Source organism: Arachis stenosperma, chromosome 8, assembly GCF_014773155.1.
Source record: "Arachis stenosperma cultivar V10309 chromosome 8, arast.V10309.gnm1.PFL2, whole genome shotgun sequence".
NCBI lineage: Eukaryota > Viridiplantae > Streptophyta > Magnoliopsida > Fabales > Fabaceae > Arachis > Arachis stenosperma.
In genome coordinates this window covers 27,650,745-27,674,685 of record NC_080384.1, presented here as the reverse complement: position 1 = coordinate 27,674,685, position 23,941 = coordinate 27,650,745, and the positions used below count along the sequence as shown (strand labels likewise).

The 23,941-nt window shown below is 38.9% G+C and overlaps 4 protein-coding genes across 4 annotated transcripts; 1 reads left to right on the top strand and 3 right to left on the bottom strand.

Moving 5' to 3' along the window:
- Positions 1-6,025: 6,025 nt before the first annotated feature.
- LOC130945705 (uncharacterized) lies at positions 6,026-7,435 on the bottom strand. The gene has a single exon (XM_057874413.1). The coding sequence runs from the start codon at positions 7,433-7,435 to the stop codon at positions 6,026-6,028; it is 1,410 nt and encodes a 469-aa protein (XP_057730396.1).
- Positions 7,436-13,437: 6,002 nt separating this feature from the next.
- Positions 13,438-16,866, top strand: LOC130946897 (uncharacterized protein YKR070W). Its single transcript, XM_057875791.1, has 12 exons — positions 13,438-13,675; positions 13,773-13,876; positions 13,994-14,029; positions 14,176-14,249; positions 14,462-14,502; positions 14,638-14,709; positions 14,831-15,017; positions 15,614-15,709; positions 15,820-15,887; positions 16,020-16,221; positions 16,310-16,393; positions 16,610-16,866. The coding sequence occupies exons 1-12, from the start codon at positions 13,557-13,559 to the stop codon at positions 16,670-16,672; spliced, it is 1,146 nt and encodes a 381-aa protein (XP_057731774.1). The 5' UTR covers positions 13,438-13,556; the 3' UTR covers positions 16,673-16,866.
- Positions 16,867-17,092: 226 nt separating this feature from the next.
- On the bottom strand, positions 17,093-19,721 carry LOC130946898 (enoyl-[acyl-carrier-protein] reductase, mitochondrial). Its single transcript, XM_057875792.1, has 8 exons — positions 19,232-19,721; positions 18,719-18,862; positions 18,507-18,609; positions 18,228-18,327; positions 17,959-18,035; positions 17,797-17,875; positions 17,484-17,602; positions 17,093-17,388 (listed from the first exon to the last, which is right to left on the bottom strand). The coding sequence occupies exons 1-8, from the start codon at positions 19,656-19,658 to the stop codon at positions 17,295-17,297; spliced, it is 1,143 nt and encodes a 380-aa protein (XP_057731775.1). The 5' UTR covers positions 19,659-19,721; the 3' UTR covers positions 17,093-17,294.
- Positions 19,722-22,474: 2,753 nt separating this feature from the next.
- LOC130945704 (uncharacterized) lies at positions 22,475-23,324 on the bottom strand. The gene is made up of 2 exons (XM_057874412.1): positions 22,977-23,324; positions 22,475-22,525 (listed from the first exon to the last, which is right to left on the bottom strand). The coding sequence occupies exons 1-2, from the start codon at positions 23,322-23,324 to the stop codon at positions 22,475-22,477; spliced, it is 399 nt and encodes a 132-aa protein (XP_057730395.1).
- Positions 23,325-23,941: the final 617 nt, after the last annotated feature.

Sequence of the window (23,941 nt, the reverse complement as noted above, 5' to 3'; positions counted from 1 at the left end):
AGGCACCCTGGCTGGCGTTTAAACGCCAGTCTGTCTTCTTCACTGGGCATTTTTGAATGCCCAGCTTTTTCTGTGTGATTCCTCTGCAGTATGTTCTGAATCTTCAATTCTCTGTATTATTGACTTGAAAAGACACAAATTAAAAATATTTTTGGATTTTTAATAATGAGGAATAATCAAATAACAATGCATGCAAGACACCAAACTTAGCAGTTTGTATAGTACTGACACTAACAAGATGAGAATGCATATGAGAAACAACAAAAATACTCAAGTCAATAGAATTCAAAGATCAAAACAAGAAAATCATCAAGAACAACTTGAAGATTAATTAAGACACAAGCAAAAAATCGAAAAATGCAAGAAGAACAGAAACATGCAATTGACACCAAACTTAAAATGAGACTCTAGACTCAAACAAGAAATATTTTTGGATTTTTTTGATTTTGTAAAATTTTTTTGTGCTTTTTCGAAAATTAAGTGAAAAGGAAAATAAAGGTATCAAAATTCTTAATGAGAATTCCAGGAATCATGCAATGTTAGTCTAAAGCTTTAGTCTAAAGGAATTAGACATGGCCGGCCAAGCTTCAGCAGGACATTGCATTCAAGAGCTAAATTGATGAGAATCAATCAGCCTTGGTGATGATAAGAACATCACCTTGAAACACTAGAATTCATTCTTAAGAACTCTGAAGAAAAATGCCTAATCTAAGCAACAAGATGAACCGTCAGTTGTCCATACACAAGAACAATCCCCGGCAACGGCGCCAAAAACTTGGTGTTGTTGCCGGATCAGAAATTTGGCACTGATGTTACCGGACCAAAAGCTTGCTCAAAACATGAACAATCCCCGGCAACGGCGCCAAAAACTTGGTGCACGAAATTGTGATCACTACAACTTCGCACAACTAACCAACAAGTGCACTGGGTCGTCCAAGTAATACCTTACGCGAGTAAGGGTCGATCCCACGGAGATTGGTGGTATGAAGCAAGCTATGGTCACCTTGTAAATCTCAGTCAGGCAAACTCAATTGTATATGATGATGAATGAAAATAATATAAAGATAAAGATAGTGATACTTATGTATATCATTGGTGTAAGAGCTTCAGACAAGCGTATGAAGATGCCTTCCCTTCCGTCTCTCTGCTTTCCTACTGCCTTCATCCAATCCTTCTTACTCCTTTCCATGGCAAGCTCGTGTAGGGTTTCACTGTTGTCAGCAGCTACCTCCCATCCTCTCATTGAAAATGATTGCATATGCTCTGGTCACAGCATAGCGGAATTCATCTGTCGGTTCTCAATCAGACCGGAATAGAATCCAGTGATTCTTTTGGCGTCTGTCACTAACGCCCCGCCCTCAGGAGTTTGAAGCACGTCACAGTCATTCAGTCATTGAATCCTACTCAGAATACCACAGACAAGGTTAGACCTTCCGGATTCTCTTGAATGCTGCCATCAGGTCCTGCCTATACCACGAAGATTCCGGTTAAAGAACCCAAGAGATATTCACTAAGCCTCAGATGCTTGTAGAACAAGAATGGTTGTCAATCACCTTGTTCATAGGTGAGAATGATGATGAGTGTCAATCATCACCTTCATCAGATTGAAGAACAAGTGATATCTTGGACAAAGAACAAGTGGAATTGAATAGAAAATCAATAGTAATTGCATTAATACTCGAGGTACAGCAGAGCTCCACACCTTAATCTATGGTGTGTAGAAACTCCACCATTGAAAATACATAAGAACAAGGTCTAGGCATGGCCGTGAGGCCAGCCTCCCAAATGATCTAAGAACTAGATGTCCGAAGATGAAAAATACAATAGTAAAAGGTCCTATATATAGAAAACTAGTAGCCTAAGGTGTACAAAGATGAGTAAATGACATAGAAATCCACTTCCGGGCCCACTTGGTGTGTGCTTGGGCTGAGTAATGAAGCATTTTTGTGTAGAGACGTTTTCTGGAGTTAAACGCCAGCTTTCATGCCAGTTTGGGCGTTTAACTCCAAGTTTTATGCCAGTTCCGGCGTTTAACGCTGGAATTTCTTGAGGTGACTTTGAACGCCGGTTTGGGCCATCAAATCTTGGGCAAAGTATGGACTATTATATATTGCTGGAAAGCCCAGGATGTCTACTTTCCAACGCCGTTGAGAGCGCGCCAATTGGGCTTCTGTAGCTCCAGAAAATCCACTTCGAGTGCAGGGAGGTCAGAATCCAACAGCATCTGCAGTCCTTTTGAGTCTCTGGATCAGATTTTTGCTCAGATCCCTCAATTTCAGCCAGAAAATACCTGAAATCACAGAAAAATACACAAACTCATAGTAAAGTCCAGAAAAGTGAATTTTAAATAAAAACTCAACTAAAACTACCAAAAACATACTAAAAACAATGCCAAAAAGCGTATAAATTATCCGCTCATCACAACACCAAACTTAAATTGTTGCTTGTCCCCAAGCAACTGAAAATCAAATAAGATAAAAAGAAGAGAATATACTATAGACTCCAAATTATCAATGAAACTAAGCTCCAAATTAGATGAGCGGGACTAGTAGCTTTTTGCCTCCGAACAGTTTTGGCATCTCACTTTATCCTTTGAAATTCAGAATGATTGGCTTCTTTAGGAACTCCGAATCCAGATAGTGTTATTGATTCTCCTAGTTAAGTATGATGATTCTTGAACACAGCTACTTATTGAGTCTTGGCCGTGGCCCAAAGCACTCTGTCTTCCAGTATTACCACCGGATACATACATGCCACAGACACATAATTGGGTGAACCTTTTCAGATTGTGACTCAGCTTTGCTAAAGTCCCCAATTAGAGGTGTCCAGGGTTCTTAAGCACACTCTTATTGCCTTGGATCACAACTTTATTTCTTTCTTTTTCTTTCTTTGTCTCTTTCTTTTTCTCTTTCTCCCTTTTTTTTTCGTTTTTCTCCTTCTTTTTCTCTTTTTTTTTTTTTGTATTCACTGCTTTTTCTTGCTTCAAGAATCATTTTTATGATTTTTCAGATCCTCAGTAACATGTCTCCTTTTTCATCATTCTTTCAAGAGCCAACAATTTTAACATTCATGAATCACAAATTCAAAAGACATATGCACTGTTTAAGCATACATTCAGAAAACAACAAGTATTGTCACCACATCAAACTAATTAAGCTAGTTTTAAAGATGAATTTGAAATCCTGTACTTCTTGTTCTTTTGTGATAAAAACAGTTTTCATTTAAGAAAGGTGATGGATTCATATTCATAGCTTTAAGGCATAGACACTAAGACACTAATGATCATAAGACACAAACATGGATAAACATAAAGCACTAAAATTCGAAAAACAGAAAAATAAAGAACAAGGAGATTAAAGAACGGGTCCACCTTAGTGATGGCGGCTCTTTCTTTCTCTTGAAGATCCTATGGAGTGCTTGAGCTCCTCAATGTCTCTTCCTTGTCTTTGTTGCTCCTCTCTCATGATCCTTTGATCTTCTCCAATTTCATGGAGGAGGATGGCATGTTCTTGGTGCTCCACCCTTAGTTGTCCCATGTTGGAACTTAATTTTCCTAGGGAGGTGTTAATTTGCTCCCAGTAGTCTTGTGGAGGAAAGTGCATCCCTTGAGGTATCTCAGGGATTTCTTGATGAGAGGGGTCTCTTGTTTGCTCCATCTTCTTCTTAGTGATGGGCTTGAGGTCATGCCTTCTCAGTTGAACCGGCTTTGGATGCCATAAATGGTTATGGAAAAACAAAAAGCAATGCTTTTACCAAGTACTTCGAATGTTGTTCCACCGCCTTTATCCCTAACCAGTCTTGGATAAGATTTTGTCTAATAGTAGGCACATTTCGGCTGAATGAAATTTCTGACTTGTCCAAATTGATTCTTTGGCCTGAAGCTGTCTGGTATTGGATGAGAACTTCCTTAATACCCTGTATGTCTTGATCTGATGCTCTGGAGAACAAGATGCTATCATCCGCAAAAAATAGGTGGTTTATTTGGGGAGCTTGTCGGGCAACTCTAATGCCTCTGATGATCTCGCTGTTTTGGGCCTTGATTAGGAGTCCTGAGAGAACTTCCGCACACAAAATAAATAGATAGCGAGATAGTGGATCTCCCTGCCTCAAACCCCGTGTTGGTAGAAACGGCTTACTTGGGATTCCATTAACCAGGATTGAAAAAGTCACTGTCGAGACACATCTTTGGATTAAATTCACCCATCTTTGTGAGAAACCCATTGATATCATGACCTCTTTCAAGAAGCACCACTCTATTCTATCATATGCCTTGGCCATATCTAATTTGATTCTGATGTACCCCTTTTGGCCTGTCACCTTCTTCTTCATGTAATGAAAAATTTCGAACGCCACCAATCCATTGTCAGTGATTAGCCTATCCTGCACAAAGGCACTTTGAAACTCTCCAACAATATCCGGAAGGATTTGTTTGAGTCTATTTGCAATAGTTTTGGTAACTAATTTAAAAATAACATTACATAAAGAGATGGGCCTAAAATCTTTGGCATATCTGGGAGTTTTTATTTTTGGAATCATACAAATATGTGTCGAATTAATAGGGGAGGGATCAGCTTCATGATTCAGAATATTAAGCACATAATCACTAATATCATTACCGACAATTCTCCACATTTTTTGGTAAAAGAGTGCCGGCATACCATCGGGTCCTGGTGCTTTGGTTGGGTGCATCTGTTTGAGGGCTTGGGTTACTTCTTCAACAGTGAAAGGCTGATCTAGGAATTCTCTTTTCTCTGCATCAATCCTATTCTTCACTATATTAGCCGCTTGTCTTGCTTCTTCCACACCCTCTGACCTGAAAATGTTATCATAATACTCCACCATCACCTCTTCAATTTTCTTCTCCTCCTCATGTGTTACTCCGGCTTCATCTTTGATGGCTTCCACCCAATTCCTATTCTTTCTTTGTGAAGCTTTTTGGTGAAAGAATCTAGAGTTTTGGTCTCCATGCCTAAGCCAATTGGTTCGGGATCTTTGAGCCCACCAAGTTTCTTCCTCCTTAAGTGCTTCGTCCAAATCCGCTTTCACCTCTTTGATTTGCAAGATGACTCCTTCTTCATGTTTTATGGTGTTTAGGTGTTGGAGTTTGTTTTGTAGCTTTCTTATCTTCTTTGGTATGTCTCCAAAGAGCCTATCGCCCCATCTATCTAACTCCTTCCCGCAATAAGCTATTCTTCCTTGTATGGGTCCTTGCTCCCCTTTCGACGCTTCTTCCACGGTTCTTTCACACTCTTCGTTGCTTAGCCAACATTCTTCAAATCTGAACCTGTGAGGAATCTTCCTTCTTTGCCTTTTCTCACCCATCATATCAATTAAAATGGGGCTATGGTCTGATTTGTATCTGCTGAGGTGTTGGACAATTGTTTTTGGAAAAGTTTGTTGCCATTCTATAGTTGCTAGAGCCCTATCCAGCCTTTCTTGGATATTATCTTCTCCTGATTGGCCATTTGTCCATGTAAATGAATGGCCTACAAAGCCAAGATCAAGCAATTCATTGATTTGGACAGCATCTCTGAAGCCCTGAACCTGCAAATAAGTAACCGGGTTCCCCCTTGCTTCTCCTCTTGTCCCATGATTTGGTTGAAATCTCCGAACACTATCCATGCCAAATTAGAGTCTCTCCCTAGCGACTTTAAGAGATCCCAGCTAATGTGTTTATTTTCATTCTCCGGCTTCCCATAAAATCCCGTTGCTCTCCACCTTTGCTCATTTTCTACCACTTCCACCTCCATATCTATGTGGTTGGTAGATAAAGACTTGACTTCTACCTTGATGGTGCTGTCCCACAAAATTGCTAGGCCCCCACCTCTTTGTTTACCATCACCCTTACAGTCCACAGCCACTATATTAGCCATCCCTCCTTTATATCTCATTCTCATCATTTCTATTTCCTTTCTCCTTGTCTCCATAAGGAAAACAAGGTTGGGTCCTTGTTGTTTAATGAGCTTTGTCAAGGCTCGGACTGCCCATGGGTTCCCAAGCCCACGACAGTTCCAACTAATCATCTTCATGGCCTTCGACAGGGCTGCTGAGCAGCCTCTGCCGTTAGAAGTATGGGTTCTGCGTTAATTTTTATCATCTTCACCTCAGTACTATCAATTTCTATCTTCTCAGCCTCTAGTGCCTTCCTCTTTTGCTGTCCAAAGTCTGCATTCTCTTTTTCATTTTTTGTTGTTGCTGCCATTTGTCTTGCTTGCCTCTTCCAAGTTTTGTTTCCTTGTTTTGTTGTCTCCTTTGCTGTCTTTGTACTGGTGACCTCTTCCAAAACTGTTGGAGTAAACTCTCTTTTTTGCTCCTTGATCTCTTTCTTCTTTGTTTCTTTCCTCTTTGCTTCTTCTTCTATGTTCTCTGTGCTATTTTTTTGTTCTGCTTTTTCTGGTACAGATTCAATGGCCATCGTCTGTGGTGTGTTGCTTACTTGTTTCACTAGTGTTAAAGGGATTTCTTCTGTTTCTTCTTGTTCTATCCCTACTCTCTGTTCTTGGTTGTATTGTAATTGTTCTGCCTCCTTTCCCTTACTGTTAGATGGCTCTGGTATATCTGTCATTGTTAATTTCTCCAACTTTTCTAGCATTCTTGCGGTAAGCCTTTGCTGGGACATTGTGTTTTTTTTCTTTCTTTCCTCTGAGTCTCTGTTTTGTTGATTTTTCACTACTTTCACTATGCTTCCTATCAAATCGGCTTTCAACCAGGACCCCAGCTCTTTAGATTTGTTCTCTCCCTTTTCCTCGTCATCTATTGCTTGTTGGCAATTACTTTTCTCATGCCCTATCAGCCCGCAGTAGTAACAGAAGTTTGGCAACTTTTCATATTTGAAATCTGTCCAGATCAACCCATCTTCCTTGCTGCCAATATTCGCCCCTTTTAGGATGGGTTTGTTTGTGTTAAGAGTTACTATGGCTTTTATGAAGCGCACTTGGTCTCTTGTGTTTTCAAAAACATCACGCTCTTTAACAACACCCAAAGCAGAGGCTATCTTCCACCCTAACCTTGTAGTCTTGCAGTGCTCAGGTAAGTTCCATATTTGCACCTTGATGTCAGCTTTATCTAGTCCTTTCTCTACTGGATCCTCACTTCTATCCCACTTCTTTAAGAGAAACCATGAGTTTCTAAAATTCCATGGGCTCCCCTTCAGCACTCTATCTAAGTCTGTCTCTTTCTGGAAAAAAATTTGGTAGATCTTTGGCTTTAACTCTACTATTCTCAGACCTTCTGGTTTCTTCCAAATGTTCTGCATTGCAGATTGTATCCATGCGCTGTTGATGTTTTTTTCAGTCAGTAATCTTCCTATTAAGCTATTTTTGCATCCTTGTAAGCCTTCCTTCACATCTTCATTGTTGAACACTACCAATAGTTCTTCATCTTCTTGGTCTTGAGTTGTGTTTTGTGTATCTGAAATGGTGTTTGTGTTTGACATGTTGGTTGTGTTTGGTGGTACAGGATTTCACCGACTTTTGCTGCACAATGGCAGAAAAGCACGATGTGTACGGATGTTTTGCACTACACTCCTTCAAACCCTAGGAGAGGATTGAGTTAGGAGGAGAGAGGATTTACTTTTTCAACTGTGTTTGAAATGTCCACGGTATAAAAAATATTTTTAAAACTCCATTCTATACAATTTGAATACTCACAAATCTTTTTCCTATTACTCTCTCTCCCCTTTCTAACATGGTATTTCTAACATGGTATCCTCTTTGAGGAGGATAAGTTGATTTTCTTCTCGTGAAATCACCATACTTTTCATACTTTTTTCTGTGTCATTTTTTTCCTTCTCTTTTGTCAATGCTTTGATACTTTTCTGACCTCACTGATTAGCTCATCCACTACTTATTCCCATGAAGAAACCATATATTTTTCATCACATTCCGTTAGTTTGTCATCTTTTTGTACTTTTTCGCTTTTCAACAGTTTTCCCACAGTTCGCCATCTTTTCAGCAGTTTTTCGGTAGTTGACCACTCTTGTGGCAGTTCCGTCTGTATTCTCTTTCGGCAGTTCCGTTTGCGTTCCCTTCCAGCAGTTTTGTCTGCGCTTCTTTCCGACAGTCCCATATGCGTTTCCTTGTGAGAGTTCCGTCTGCATTTCCTTGTGGCAATTCTGTCTTCGCTTCCTTCTGGCAGTTCCGTCTGCGCTTCCTTGTGGCAATTCCATCTGCGCTTTCTTCTTGCAGTTTTGTTTGCGCTTCTTTCCGACAGTTTTGTCTGCGCTTTCTTCAGGCAGTTCTGTCTGCACCCATTCTATTAGTTTATGCATTTTTTATTTAGTTGTTTCAAATAAGTTTCAAACTCAAGTTGTCACTTGAAGTTGAGGAGGGATGTTTGAGTATAATTAGGATCAATTAGCATTATTTAACATATCTGAATATTTATTATAGGATATTACATCTTTATTATTTTGATTCTCTTAGCACCTATAAATTCCCTTTTATATTGTATCATTCTTTACAATTTGAATACTCACAAACTTTTTTCCTATTTCTCTCTCTCTCCTTTCTAACATTATGTACAACCATTTCAATTTTTCAACAGTCTTATGCCTCACGTAGAGTTAATACTCAAAATGACCCCTGAAATTTGACCTCCGACTTAATTTAGCCATCGAATTACCAATTGACTCAAATTATACCGTGAAATTTGAAGACGTGGCTCAAGTTGGCCCTTCTGTCTATTTCTGTCATTGGAATGCTGACGTGGCACATGTAATTGACACTTGGCAGCCTCAATGATTGTCTGACATGGCGAAATTCTTGTATGCATCAATTTAACCCCCGATAATTTGAAAAAAAAACACTGCATAAGTCTTCTCGTCAGACTTCACCTCTTCCTTCATCATTTATAGAAACAAACTTAAAATATGACAATTAAATTTCTCCACAATAAATCTATGAATAATCTTATTCCAACAAGACATCATATCTTCAAAAACCTTGATTGCACCTTTCAAATCACCAAATTTTATATACAAATCGATCAGTGATGCGTGAGCATCTTTTCTATCTTTTCCTAATGAATTTGCATCTAATTTGTTGAGTTTATTAAAGAATTAATTATCTTTTAGCCAATATGGATGCTACTTTGAGTCTTTTACAATTTTATTTATTTTAGGTAGCATTCGACGAAATTTGATGGAGTTTCTGCAGTACAAGAATCAAAGGAGATGGCAGCGAGGAGCGACGCGTACGCATGACTGATGCGTACGCGTGATTTGGAGCTTTTCATTGCGACGCGTGCGCGTGACTGACGCGTACGCGTGATTTGAAGGATTGCACAGCGACGCGTGCGCGTGACTGACGTGTCCGCGTGACTCGCGGAAAAGACCATCGACGCGTACGCGTGACATACGCCACGTGCAGAAAATGCAGAGAAACGCTGGGGGAGATTTCTAGGCTATTTTGACCCAGTTTTCAGCCCAAAAAATACAAATTAAAAGCTGCAGAATGGATAAAACATGTGGTCCCCACCCATCAACTGAAGACTTATCAATTAAATTTTGATTTAAATTCAAATTTGATTTTTAAATAGGAAAAGATATTATTTTTAATTTTAAATAATTAGATTTTAAATTTATTAGGATTAGTTATAAAAAGGGATTCCATTAGTTAACTTAAGAGGCCATCATATTGGAACTCTATACATTTGAGGAGAATCCTATTTTTCTCTGAACCATGAGCAACTAATCCTCCATTATTAAGGTTAGGAGCTCTGTCTATTTGTTTGGATTGAATTTATTGCTTTTTCTATTTTAATTCATGTGTGGATTTATAATTTAAGAATTATTTTCGCTCTTTATCTTATGAATTTGGGTGGAACGGAAGTATGACCCTCTTTCTATTTGAGTTCTTGTAAAACTTGAAAAAGCTCTTTACTTGAACAACAGCTTGAAAACATATTCTCCTAAATTTTAATTATTTAGATTTAATAGGATACGTGACATATAATCCTCTTATTTTTGGGCAATTAGAACTTTTGTGGCATATAAACTGGAATTTGAACAAAACCCTCTAATTGGAATTAATTGACCAAGGCATTGGCAGTCGATGAATTTTAGAGGAGGCTAGAAAGGTCTAAGGAATTAGGATCTAGTCACATATAGTTTGTCATAAATTAAATCCTACATGATTAAAATAGTTAGTAAGAAAAGTTAATCCAGAAAAATAGATAACTCTGAAGCCTTAACTATTTCTCCAACATTTTATCTTCAACTTATTTACTTGCATGCCTGCCTTCTGATATTTTCAAATTTAAACCTTTTGAATATCTCAAAACCATTTTATGCTTGCCTAACTAAATAAATCATTTAACCATTGTTGCTTGGTCCATCAATCCTCGTGGGATCGATCCTCACTCACCTGAGGTATTACTTGCTACGATCCGGTGCACTTATCGGTTAGTTTGTGGTAATAAATTCTGCACCAATCAGCCGATCACACAACTTCTGCTCTGAATAAAAACCCATCTTTAGAATCTTTCCGTGAAGCTTCAAACCATCAGAAAATGATCCATAATTAATACATCCTTTTAACAACCATAGAAAGGTGTGAGAATTTGCACGAAGGCTACGTTCTTCCATGAGATGCAAGAAGTCAAATCCCTCTGAACCCGCTTCTTCACCTTTCCTCTCAGGAAGTTCATTATAGCCATTCACATAGCTCACTGTAGTATTGTTGAAGGCAGCTAAACTCACTGTTCCGGTTAGTAGCTAGAAACTTAAAAGACATCAACTTTTCAACATAAAAGAGCATGATTATATCCAAGTGCAAAACTTTTTGGTTGAAATAGCATTACCTTACAGTTCTTTGAAATGGGGTTGGGACGAAATTGATGCATCCATTTTCTCAGAAAAGAATAGGATTTGGGGCATGTAAAGAAGAATCCACGGAGAGAGAGAGAGGGGAAAGATGAGAAGAACCCTATCTTTAATTATTCTGTGGCCCAAATTTGCTTCTTCTTTTTTAAATGAAAATTTTGGTAATTGACAACTCCTTTTGGTAATTGTTGACGCTATGCGCACATGGTGTTGCTATAGACCAAATTGAAAATTTTTCACACTTATTTACCTAGCACTACGTAGATCAGGGTCACTCAAAGCATCCTAGCACGAGCAGCGAAAGATTCAGAAGAGGAGTGGAGGTAGACGGCCAACCCGAGCACCGCGACTGCGACAGCGAAGAAGAACCAGAATACATAGAGCCAGAGCAAAGGCAGATGCTGGCCCACAACCGTGACAGCGACGATGACTCAGAGGCCAAACCAGAGGATAGCGAAGAAAAATAGGATAAGGAAGCACAAGAAGAGGTAGAAGACGACGGCACACAAACAAGGGGCGGGCAGATCCAGATGACACGATAGGAGGCCGAAAACAGGGGCCAAAAGCCACGATGAGACGCCGGCAACAAAATTATTGGCTTGTGTGTGGCAATCAGTGTGTGAGTGTGTTGGCTGTTGTGACCAGGTTGTGTGAGTGCAAGACGAGAGAGTTAGGAGACTGAGGTGAGATTGTGGAGAGTTTGAGGCTTAGCTGCTGGAGCTACCTGAGGCTTGGTTGCCGCTCCCTAACTCATCAGAAACGACTATGATTTGGGAGAAATGGAGTGTTGCTAGGGTTTTTTTTTTCAAATTATTGGGGTTAAATTGATGCATACAAGAATTTCGCCATGTCAGACAACTGTTGATGCTGCAGGTGTCAACTACATGTGCCACGTCAAATTTCTGGTGACAGAAATAGACGGAAGGACCAACTTGAGCCACATCTTAATATTTTAGGGTACAATTTGAGTCAATTGGTAATTTGAGGACTAAATTAAACCGGAGATCAAATTTCAGGGATCATTTTGAGGGATTTGGATCCTCTAAAGTTTAAATTTCATTTTAGAGAATAAAGTGTGATTTTTTACTCTTGAATATTTTCTCTTTCATATTTATTCTTGGTCCCACCTATGAAATCAATGATGAGAGATCACACTTTACTCTTTAAAGTAAAATTAAAACTTTAGAGGATCCAAATCCCATTTTAAATATTAACTCGCCTCACATGAGAAAGTTTTGAAATAGAAATTATGTATGTAGTGTATGTTGACTATGCTCTAGAATCTAGATTATATTCATCGCAAATAATAAATATATATTATTATTTTCTTAAGAGTGCTTTCAAATTATAGTTATTATTATGTTGACAAATAATTTCACGGTTCCTTCCTCCGGAAGCATTTCAGCTTTGTACGTCAGTGATACCATCACTCGAATGATGAAGTCAGTGAAGTAAGAAGTTCTGCATATCAAATTCATCAGCTTGACTTTGCAATAATTAAAATAACTTTTTGTTCTGGTGTATGGTGGCTAGTATAATTTAGTATTAATTGAGGAGGGTCGGCCGGCTAAACCATACCCTTTCATATATGATATTTATTTATTATAGTTGTAAAAGTTTGGATCGTCGTATCAATCATATAGTTTAGTATTTTATTAGGGTATAGGAAATTAAGAAAACAATTGTTATAACTTACAAAGCTGTGTAATATCGCAATAACGATGAAATAGAAAAATACAAGCATGAAATAGAAAAAAGAAAAAAGAAAAAAGAAATGGATTCTGGATTTAGCAGAGATCATTATTAGCAAGAAAGAATGTCCTTTTGGTTTAGGAAATTGTTGTCACGATTTCAATGTGCATGTTCACATTAATATAAAATAATAAAAAGCTCACGCCCAAGCTAAGCCAAAAAGTAAGAGGAGTAATTGAAACATACACCGAATCTAGCCGTGGACCAAGGAAAAAACCTAATGCAGCCGCAAGATGGAAAAAATGAGGTTTAAAACATTGTTGTTTTGTATATTGCTTCCTTACTTGTTTCTCTTTCACGATGAGTAGAAACTAGTTCTACTCGGAACCGTGCTAATAATAATTGAAAAGTTTGGTAACATCGATGTGATCAGGTAATATCTATCCCAGATGTGATTAGGCTAAGTAAATGTATAAATTGGAGGTTCCGAATATTTTTATGTTATACTCAATGTTCAATAATAGAAGAAAATAACTTCAATATTATTATGAGATATTTATTTTCGTTTAAAATTTGAACATGCAAGTGAAATAAAATCCCTAAATTATGATAATTTTTTCAATTTTTTACATATTTCCATGGTTTTTTATTTTGGTTTTCACAGTATCTCCTAGTCCGACAGATTAAGAACTAATCCACCGCAGTACTGAGTTCCATTTAAGGGTTTGTTGCTGTCCAATAAGTTGCTGTATGCACAAGATGTGATTCCCAAGCTTAAATTTTTTTTTTTTATCAATGGATTGGACAACCCCAATCCTAAATACACCGCTTAAATATTTTTTGAACTATAGTGAGATGAATTTGAAAGCTTTTTAGCCCAAAGAAGGAAGGTGTTGTGGGCTAAATATGAGATTTTCATATTGGGCTCCTTTATGGGCTAAGCTCAATTGGGGAACCCGTTATGATTCGGTGGTTTTCTGGTAACTAACTTGAGCTCAGGTGGTTCACTCTGGTGATCGGAAAACACAGAAACGAATCAACGATGGCGAGGTTCCATCTCTTCAGGAAAGCATTGCAGAGCGAAGTGAGGAAGCGAACTACGTTCTCGTCTCTAGCACCTTCTCGCTCATTTTCTCAGCTCTCTTCGCCATCGCAACAACGGTTCGTCAAAACTGAAACCTTCTGTTTCTCATTTATATCTTTTTGAATTCTTTAGTTTTCGGATTCGAGTTCGGTAACGATGTTGTTGCTGTATTAGCCCTTCCTTTGGCATTGCGTTCGACATCGATGGAGTCATTCTCCTCGGAAACTCCCCGGTCGGCGGTTCTCCGGCAGCGCTAAGAAGATTATACGATTCCACTGGTAACTATAATAACAAATAGTTAATAATTAGAGTAATTAAATTTCTGTATTTATTTCTTATCCGGCATTTAAGCCTTTAAGGAGTGATGAATTTGTTGATCTGATTTTTGTTTTCAGGTAGACTCAGAATCCCTTATGTCTTCCTTACCAATGGTGAGTTCTCTTTCTGATTTTATGCCATATGTTTGAAGTTGTGTCATAGTGCGTTCGTGCTGTGTGTTGTTAGTTTCTGCATTTCAGGTACGTGGGAATTTTGATATGCTACTTTTATTGTGATCTTAGTTTTATGTTTCATGCAGGTGGTGGTTTTCCTGAAGCTAAAAGGGCCTCTGAGCTGAGTCAAATATTGGGTATAAACATCTCACCTGCACAGGTATTTTAGGAAATCTGCAGTGTTTTTATTAACCATAACCAACCATTCTTCCTCATGCCCTGTATTGTGCTATTTTCTGGTCTGTTTTTTCTGTATGTAGATGTCTCTCTGAAAATACCAGCGAATGCCTTTTTGTGCTTTAGCATTGAGTTCTCTTTCAAATGTGTGAAGGGTTTGTGGCCTGAACAGATATAAATGTGATCAATGTGCAGGTTTTACAGGGCCATTCACCATTTAGGCAATTGGCTAGCAGGTATGTATATTACATCATCTGTTGGCAGAAATGAATAAACTACGGTGGAACCAGTAAGGTGGTTAACATACAGTTTGGGGCCATTAGTCCTACTCTTATTGTTAGATTTATCATCATAGAAATTTCAATTTACAGATTTGAGAATGAGCTCGTTGTTGCTGCGGGAAAAGGGGAACCTGCTGCAGTGATGTCTGAATATGGCTTTAAGTAAGTTTCTTAGATGATTGGTTTGCTTTGTCTCAGTCTGATATTTCATGGAACTGTTAAGCAATTTGCATCTATAATGCCTGATTATTTTTTTTCTCCTAATTTACTTTTTCTCCTTCAGAAATGTTCTTACAATTGATGAATATGCATCATGCTTTGAACATATTGATCCATTGGCCCCATACAAGAAATGGACTACCAAGAATGTAAAGGTTAATGAGAGCACTCCAAGGAATGATGTCTTCTCTGAAAGGGTTCAAGCAGCATTCATAGTTAGTGACCCTGTTGATTGGAGCAGGGACATACAGGTTACAATGATTTTGTGTCTGATCCATGTGAATGTGAATTATTTGTATAAAATTTGAATCACAATTTATGAAGAATAATAATTTAATTAAATAGCTTTTACTATAAACGTAAAAAGTTAATGGAAAGTTTAACCATCGTGCAACCATTTCATTTTCACAAAGCAGTGTGATTTGCAAATGACATGAAACAACATAATTGGTTTATAAATATAAAGTGATTTTGGTATCTTATGGGGTTTGTTGTTACCTACTAGGTGGTTCTGGGCTCATGGCCATTATGTGTGAGTAAATGAAGGTGGTCTTTGTGTTTGGGCAACCCATAGGCCATCACTTTGTTTGCACTTCATAGCTAAACAGGAAATGCTAAAGATCGTAAATGAGTACATTCAACTCGGTTTAACATTGATACTCTTAAGCTGTTGTCAGCGTTAATAGTTTTAGAAATCATATACTTGAATAATTGCTTAGTTTGTCTTTCCTCGAAATGAAAACAAATAAACAATCTCTACTTTAGGATTTTTGAAGTTCTTTGATTTGATATTTTAATGGGATTGGTAGATCGGTGAGACGGTTACTGACCAAGACTTCTCATCTAGGTTCTATGCGACATATTAAAAACAGGAGGCCTGCCCGGAAGAAATACTGGACCACAACCAAGTCTATATTTTGCAAATGATGACCTTGAATACCAGGTTGGTTGATGTTTGCTACAGATAATTTTGCAGATAGATAGAGATTATGTGGAATCCTGTTGAAGTATTATATAGTACTATGATCACTGACAAGGTCCCGCAAAAGGTAGACTGCATTTCCTTCTGAACGTTTGGGAATGGGAGCTTTCAGGATTGCATTAGAATCCATCTTCAATAGGTAAGACTGCCAATTATCTTGCTGTTGAATGTTGATGAAGAAGCTTTTAAGCAGACAACCAAGACTATGGTCAATTTTATCTAGTTCCATGATAATGTCTCCAATTCTAACCATGGAAAGCTTTGTATGCAGTATTCACTCTCAACCTCTGGATTACACAAGTTTTGGCAAACCTAATCCATCTGTATTCCAGAATGCAGAGATTGTGTTACGACAACTTGTTCCGCTGGTTTACAATGATGTCCCTGCTAAAAATCACAACAATGCTCAACATTTTAAAACACTTTACATGATTGGAGATAATCCTGCAGTTGACATTAGGGGTGCACGACAGGTATGTCTGTCGAAGTTAGACTTCACTAGTATAATACATAAAGCTATATGCAAACAAATGATGCTATGAATGAAACTATGCATTTCAGACTGGCCATCCTTGGTTTTCTATTCTCACGAGAACTGGAGTATTCAAGGGGAAGGAAAATCATCACAAATTCCCAGCAGATCTGGTAACTCCTTCATGCTCTTCTTAGATATGGGCTTATGTTTTGTATTTTACTTTTTTTTGGAGAAACACGTTTTCTCTTCTATACTAGATGCATAGATGGTAACAAGAAGTAGGCAGCCTGCTTAAAACTAAATGGATAAGCAATAATTTATTTCATGGCCATGGCTGCCACTACTTTGGGGTGAGTATTATTTATAATAGAATTTCACTTCTGCAGGTTGTTGACAGTGTAGAAGAGGCAGTGGACTACATTCTGACCAAAGAATGCAAAGATTCGTAGGGTTCATCAACTTTTAAGGTCCTGAATTTTTTCGAGCTCAAAGATAATATTTTAGAATTCATTGGTGATTCTATGATCAATCATAGCTTAATAATATTTGTCAGCAAAAAATACAATAATTTTTATGGCTTGCTCTGCCATTTATTTGAAGCATTAGTTACTTCATATTTCATTGGAAAAAAAATTTAATTATTTTTTACCTGCCCTGCCCCGTGTTTGAATTATTTGTTTAAACGGTCACATATGCTTCGAGAGGAAAAAAACATTTCCTTTCAATTTGTTTGCTTTTAGGTTTTTCAGTTTTATACGTAATTTCATAACGACATTAGTTTAGTGCATCAATAGAAGAAGTTACATACGAGAATAAAATCATTTAGGGGCCAAACAGTAGTTCGCGAATAAAAAAATAGCACACATCAGTTTTACGTAATCGGCCTTGAATTAGAATTTCTATATTGGTTGCATCAAGCATGAAAAACAGACACGATACACTGACGAAAGACAACGTATTATTTAGACAACTCTATATCCACGTACTATACAAATGAGGTTCTACAAAGATTTGGGTTGATACTTGACAGATAAGAGACAAATGCAAACTCCCTCTCCAAAAATCCGACGTTTAGAATTTGATCACTTGTTTAGGTTGGCTCCCAAGTTTTCCAAGAGCCTTATCCAATGATGTATTAAAATCACTAAAAGGAGCCAGCTCCATGCTGCAAAGTAAACAAGGTGACCAGCGAATGAAATTGGTCAATCAACTGAGTGAGAAGTATAAATGTGTTTTCCCCATTAAAGATAGAAGGCTTACTTGTATTTTAACTTGCCCTCATGTACAAGACCCAAAAGCTTGTCTATCATTCTTCTGCTCTCTACAGCTTTCTCTGTGCTCAACCATTTCTGCAGCCAGAACCCCCTCAAGGAAAGTTCCTGCAAATATGATTTGTTTTTCAGATTCCAGATCATTGTTAAAGTTAATAAACGATCAGTGTGCTATGCTACTAAGTAGATAGGCACATGGCATTTGAAAGAATACGCCACAAATAAGTCATGATACATGGGATTCCTTGGCTCATGGTCATTATTTAGGGCACGCAGGCAATGATCAAAAGTTCCTGCCATACCTTAAATATGAAGGCTGAGGTAGGCACAGTAACAGGCCTTTTAGACATTCCACCATAAGTCACCATAGTTCCTCCTTGTCTGCATAAAATTATTGGAATAAAATGAAAAATGTACAGAGTTTCTAGGCCAACCCAGTCTTTATCCAACATCTCACATCATACCTCAAAAATTTGAGAACCAGAGAAGCAGCATTGCCACCAACACAGTTGAATCCTAGTGCAGGTTCAGGTATATCATTCTAGCATGTCAATTTGACACAATAAGTTGATTTGAAATCAATACATATAACAATTCTTCAAAAATCAATTTTTTTTTTTTTTTTTGCAACAGAAAAGAAAAATAAGTTTTGTCAGCTTCCCTAGCATCCCCATGAAGGCTAATCATAAAAAATAAAGATAAAAATCAAATCCACAGGAGTAATGATATATACCAGGAGACCCTTTACATTCTTCACTTCCAATTCATTCTCAGTGAAAACGTGATCAGCACCCAAATTCTTAAGAGTTTCTTTCACTTCATCAACCCCAGCCCTGTAGTAGAAAGATTTGAAATGTAAGAATATCTTCACAAGGGAGCAACAAAGTGTTCAGTGTTATCTACTATTTATTATGGATAAAAAGAGGGACAAGCTTTCACTATAAAAGCAAAGTATCATCTATAATAACAATTCAGAAGCTCAGAAAGTTGCAATGAACCTTCAAATGAGCACCTGTCCCTTATAATATTTATGCTGCGAATACCGCGAGATTTTGCAAGCTGAATGACGCACTGCCCAACCATGCTGGTAGCTCCATTTTGCACAATTGCATCCCCTGTTCATATCCAGAATCACAAAGTTTAAACAGGTACAAATAAATATCAATTAACGAAAAACACAGAATAAAATTATATATAATATAGGAATTGCAAAAAGGGCAGTGCCTGAGCTCAAAGTAACACCGTCTTCAAGCATGAGGAGAGCAGTCAAGGGATTAACAGTGATGGTAGCAGAATATTCCATAGGCACGCCCTTGTCTATCTTGTGCCATACACTCTGATCTTTCACAATGTATGTCTGCCATGTCCCTGTCAAACCCAAAATAACATACAATCAAAAGTTTTCTTAAAAACAATATGATAACTGATAAGTAATGAAGGAAGCATAAAAGCGAATTTCACCAATTACTCCATTCCCATTGAAATACCACCAAAACTTTCTTCATAAAATTAAACGTTCCAGTAAAAATATTCAGATAAATAAATTAGGTACTCGAATTCAAGAGTTTACATAAGAATAACCAGTGTCAAGTCACTTGAATCAAAATACGCAAGACAGCATAAAATTGAAAATGAACCAAAACTAAAAACTCATAAATTTCCAAAACAGAAAAAATGCAACAGAATTTATTCATCAAGTGAATTAAAATTGAGGAAAGGAGAAAGAAAAGACCGCACCGAAGGACGGTGGAGAAGGAATGACCCAGTCACCAGGAGAGAGAGAAGTGACAGCGGAGCCGACGGAGTAAACCTCTCCAACGCCTTCGTAGCCACCAACTGCGGGTAGCTCTGGCCTGACGGGATACACGCCTTGTATTCTGTTAATGTCGGAAGGGTTTATGGGAGCACACAGCATCTTCACGCACACATCATTCTCCTTCACTTCCACACCTGGAAACTCCACCAGCTTCGTCACCGCGTCGGGTTGCCCGTGCTCCTCGTACACGATCGCCTTCGACGGCGGCGACACCCCGGCAACTGAACGCGGCGTGAATGCGCGCGTTGCTCGGAATTGAGCTGCGCCGTTTCCGTGAAGTAACTTCTGCGAGAGGTTGAAGATAAAGCATTGGGAACTGTGAGGTTTTGCAACCAACGATCGCAACATTTCTTGTATTCGTTTTATTTGTGTCTCGAACCTTCCTTTTTTTTTTTTTTGGTTATGGTAGCTCTTGGCGATTCTGCTTGTAGCTTCCAGGTTCCAGCTGAGTTAAAAATAACTAACACCACAGTCGTAACAACTTGTTCGAAACGACGTCGTTGCTTGGATGCAGGCGTTGTGTTGCTTTCGGTAATGTTGGGCTGGACCTATATTTAGGCCTGAATCCATTCACAAGCTATAAGCCCACTAGTTATTTCGAGAAATATCGATTGTGGCACTGAAGAAGAAATTAATTTCATGACCAAAAAACACGAAGAAAACAAATATGGTCTATTTCATTGGACTTGAAAAAAAATCCAATGGCTTACCCAAAAATAGAGAAAAGATAAATAATTGGTTATACATATCTTCATATTGATGCATTGGGGCACAAAATAGAGTAATTCTCCACTTCCAATCAATTTTACATCCAAATTAATCAAGTTATGTGTTTCTTTTTTTTTTATTTTCTTTTCCTTCTTCATATTATTCCTCTTCTTATTGGAATTTTGTATCTTCTTTCCTTTTTATCATTCTCCTCCATCATTATTATTGTTACGATAGGTAACCGGAGATTAACGGGCTGGACTTGTTAGGTTGGTCCAATCACCTGAAGAAGGAGGTCTTTGACTGGGTTAGCATTAGGGAACCGCCGTCCGACTTGTGGGTATGAAGGAATGGGGGGTGGTACCTGCAAAGACACTCTAATGCCTAATTCAGTAAGGGGCTAAGCAAGTTTTGAGAGTATTGGAACTTAGAGATACCTGAGGGGTGTCAGTGTATTTATAGTGGTGAACCAATAACCACCGTTGGAGTAGTTTCACCTTTTAAGGAGGATAATTGTCCATTTATCTTAGAGAAGTGGAGAAATGACTCCTAGAAGTGGGTTGAGAGATTTTAGGGGCAGTTATTTATTTGAATGAGGGTTATCTGCCAGCTAATCTTCGATCTCGACTTCCTTGAAGTGGAGTGTGTGTCGAACCCGACCTCGTTTGAGGAGGTCGGTAAGTAGCGAAGGCCAATCTTTAGATTGGGCCTTTTTTGGCTCATTTGGACCTGTGCCTTAATGTTGGGCCAGGGTATGAACAGTGTCCCTACTCAAGTCCGATCTCTTTTAATTATGAGTTGGACTCGAGTATTTGAACTCGGACTTGTAGCCAACATGAAGTAGGAACCGACGTGATTTAAAAATTTTCAACAGTCGCATCTAATCAAACGTCGCGTCAATTAGGGATTTCGTATTTACACGTGGGGAGTAGTTACATTGGTAACGGCGCATATCTTTAATAATAGCCTCGTTTTACTATTTTGCCCCTGATGTGTTTATAAATACCTTTCCCTCTCTTTCTTCTGCCTCTTCTCTTCCTCCTCCTCCGCCCCGATCTTCCCCTGAACCCGAAAAGAAGAAGTGCAAGACTTCGAAGTCTGGCTCTTCTTTTTCTGGGGATGCTAATTTTTATGGTCCCAAATTTGTTCGGAATCACATCTATCCCTATACTCGAATTAATATGGATGATATTTACATTCGAAACCATCTTAATTTCTTAGTTCAGGGGAGTGTTCAGACGGCTGGAGTATGCACAAAATTTCTTGATATTTTGGAGAAGACTCCCCTTAACTCTTTGGGTTCTACCCAAAATGTTGAGGATCTAGATGGGAGGATCTTCCTTTATCAGGAGGAGGAGAAAAGGCTAAAGGAGGAGGTCGCCGAGTTGAGGGAGGAGAAGACTCAGCTCCAGGAAAGGGAGAAGAAGCTGATGGGCCAGTGTGCCATGGCGGAGGGCCTTAAGGAGAAGGCGGAGTAGAATTATGTCAGGCTCTTTGGGGAGAACCTTGACTTGAAGAAGGAGCTGGCAGGATGTCGGGAGGCTTTCCAGGACTTGGAGGATTCGGTGGCTGAAGGTTCGGAGGAGACTTGGAGGGTCTTTAAGGAGCAGGTCGGAGTTATCACCCCCGACTTTGACCTTTCTTCTCTTGACCCTGACAAGATTGTAGTGGATGGGGCCATCGTTTCTCCTTCCCGATCTGAGATTGACTCTGACCTGAAGACTCGGGGGCAGAGGATAGTAGAGTCTCCTCCTCGTGAGGGGCGACAAGATGAGGACCTCCCGAGTTCTTCTGGGGTTCCCGCTCAAGATCCTGAACATTCTGCTCCGTCCTCCCCTGTTGCTACTCCGACTTCTCTCCCTGCCACTGATCCGACTTCTGGCGACTCTTAACTTTTTTTAATTGATTTGAGCTATTTGGGGCCCAGCTTGTGGGCCCCCTTTGAACAACTTATCTTTTTCTTGTTTCTGTGGTGGTTGCTCCTGACATTTCCTTGGCCTTTTATGGCCGCTAACAAAAAATGCTTTTAATTGTTGTCCCCCTTTTTTGGATAAGGGGTTTTAAGACTAATTGGTGCGCGCATGCTTTCTGCAATTTTTCCTTCGCTAGGTTTTTCATAAAAACCCTTTTGATCTTTTTGCTTTCGGAAGAAAAACTGTTTATCTGGGCAGGCTTTGTTTTGTCTAAGTTATTTTTGGATTTTCCAAAGACAACTTCTGCCTTTGTTGATAGTTTTTCTTTTTATATCTTTTTGGCATTCCTTGTGAATTCAAATTTTCCTATTTGGATTGTTCATAACTTAGGCTATTTTTGCGATGCATTTCGATTCTTCTCGGTTTTTCTGACTTGTTAGTCGTTACATTTCCGAGTTACATGATCTACTTTTATAGCCTCTTTACAACGACTTATACCTCGTCGTTTTATCTTGCCTACCACGTAGGTCGGGCATGGGATTTTTACGTTTTGTCGAGCTTAAGTCGGTACGTTTCGTAGATAAACGATAATAACTTAAAAGTAATTTATAAAGAGATGTAGAAAAAGATCTTTATTTATTCACAAATGTACTTTTTGCTACTAAGAGGTTGAAAATTGTTGCCCTTTAGCCTCCACTTTAATGCCTCGTTAAAATCCCCTTCCGAAAAATCCTTCTTTTTGGGAAAAAACCATGAAGTCGGGAAAAAGAGTACATCAGAGAGTGGAGTTAACTATAGTACCTTTTCATGTTACAAGCATGCCACGACCTAGGTAGTTCGGTGCCGTTCAAGTCGATCATCTTGTAGTAGCCTTTTCCTAGGACCTCATTAATTTGTATGACCCTTTCCAGCTCGTAGCAAACTTTCCATTCCCAGACTTGTTAACTCCAATGTCATTTCTGATCAAGACCAAGTCGTCCGGGGCGAAGCTTCTTCGAATGACTTTTTTGTTGTATCTGTTTGTCATCCTTTGCTTCAGTGCTACTTCTCTTATCTGGGCTTGTTCTCGAACTTCAGGGAGTAGTTCAAGTTCTTCTTTGTGCCCCTGTACATTGCCAACCTCGTCGTAGAAGCTTACCCTCAGACTTTGCTCATTGATTTCAACTGGTATTATAGCTTCTACGCCATAAGCAAGTCGGAAAGGTGTTTCTCCTGTGGCGAACTGAGGTGTGGTCCGATAAGCCCATAGTACTTGAGGAAGCTCTTCAGCCCATGCTCCCTTTGCATCTTGCAACCTTTTCTTCAACCCTGCCAGTATAACTTTATTGGCTACCTCGGCTTGTCCATTCGCTTGTGGGTGTTCTACCGAGGTGAACTGATGCTTGATCTTCATACTGGCTACCAGGTTTCTGAAGGTAGAGTCGGTGAACTGAGTGCCATTATCAGTGGTGATGGAGTGGGGTACCCCATACCTTGTGATGATGTTCTTGTATAGAAATTTTTGACTTCTCTGGGCGGTGATGGTGGCCAATGATTCTGCTTCAATCCACTTCGTGAAGTAGTCTACTTCTACTATTAGATATTTTACTTGTCCAAGCGCTTGGGAAAAGGGTCCCAACAGTTCCAATCCCCCATTTTGTAAAAGGCCATGGAGAAGTTATGCTGATGAGCTCCTCGGGAGGAGTGACGTGGAAGTTTGCATGCATTTGGCATGACTGACACTTCTTCACGAACTCGGTGGCATCTTTCTGCAAAGTCGGCCAGTAGAACCCAGCTCGGATGACTTTCCTAGCCAGGGAGCTTGCTCCGAGATGATTCCCGCAGATACCATTGTGGATCTCCTCGAGCACATCCGTTGTCTTTAAAGTCGGGACACACTTCAATAATGGTGTTGATATCCCCTTTTTGTAGAGGATATTTTTCACCAAAGTGTAGTTTTATGCTTTCCTCCGAATTTTCTTGGCCTTTTTTTCCTCTTTGGGTAGGATATTGAATTTTATATATCCGATT

Excerpts from the sequence above, each read along its gene's own strand:
- LOC130945705 (XM_057874413.1), bottom strand. The coding sequence starts at position 7,435 with ATGTCAAACACAAACACCATTTCAGATACACAAAACACAACTCAAGAC.
- LOC130946897 (XM_057875791.1), top strand. The coding sequence starts at position 13,557 with ATGGCGAGGTTCCATCTCTTCAGGAAAGCATTGCAGAGCGAAGTGAGG. Across the intron at positions 14,030-14,175 it reads TTATGTCTTCCTTACCAATG|GTGGTGGTTTTCCTGAAGCT; the intron begins GTGAGTTCTCTT and ends TGTTTCATGCAG. Across the intron at positions 16,222-16,309 it reads ACATTAGGGGTGCACGACAG|ACTGGCCATCCTTGGTTTTC; the intron begins GTATGTCTGTCG and ends TATGCATTTCAG.
- LOC130946898 (XM_057875792.1), bottom strand. The coding sequence starts at position 19,658 with ATGTTGCGATCGTTGGTTGCAAAACCTCACAGTTCCCAATGCTTTATC. Across the intron at positions 18,610-18,718 it reads CGGTGTTACTTTGAGCTCAG|GGGATGCAATTGTGCAAAAT; the intron begins GCACTGCCCTTT and ends GGATATGAACAG. Across the intron at positions 17,876-17,958 it reads CTGGTTCTCAAATTTTTGAG|ACAAGGAGGAACTATGGTGA; the intron begins GTATGATGTGAG and ends AATTTTATGCAG.
- LOC130945704 (XM_057874412.1), bottom strand. The coding sequence starts at position 23,324 with ATGAAGATCAAGCATCAGTTCACCTCGGTAGAACACCCACAAGCGAAT. Across the intron at positions 22,526-22,976 it reads AACAAGCCCAGATAAGAGAA|TTATTATCGTTTATCTACGA; the intron begins GTAGCACTGAAG and ends ATTACTTTTAAG.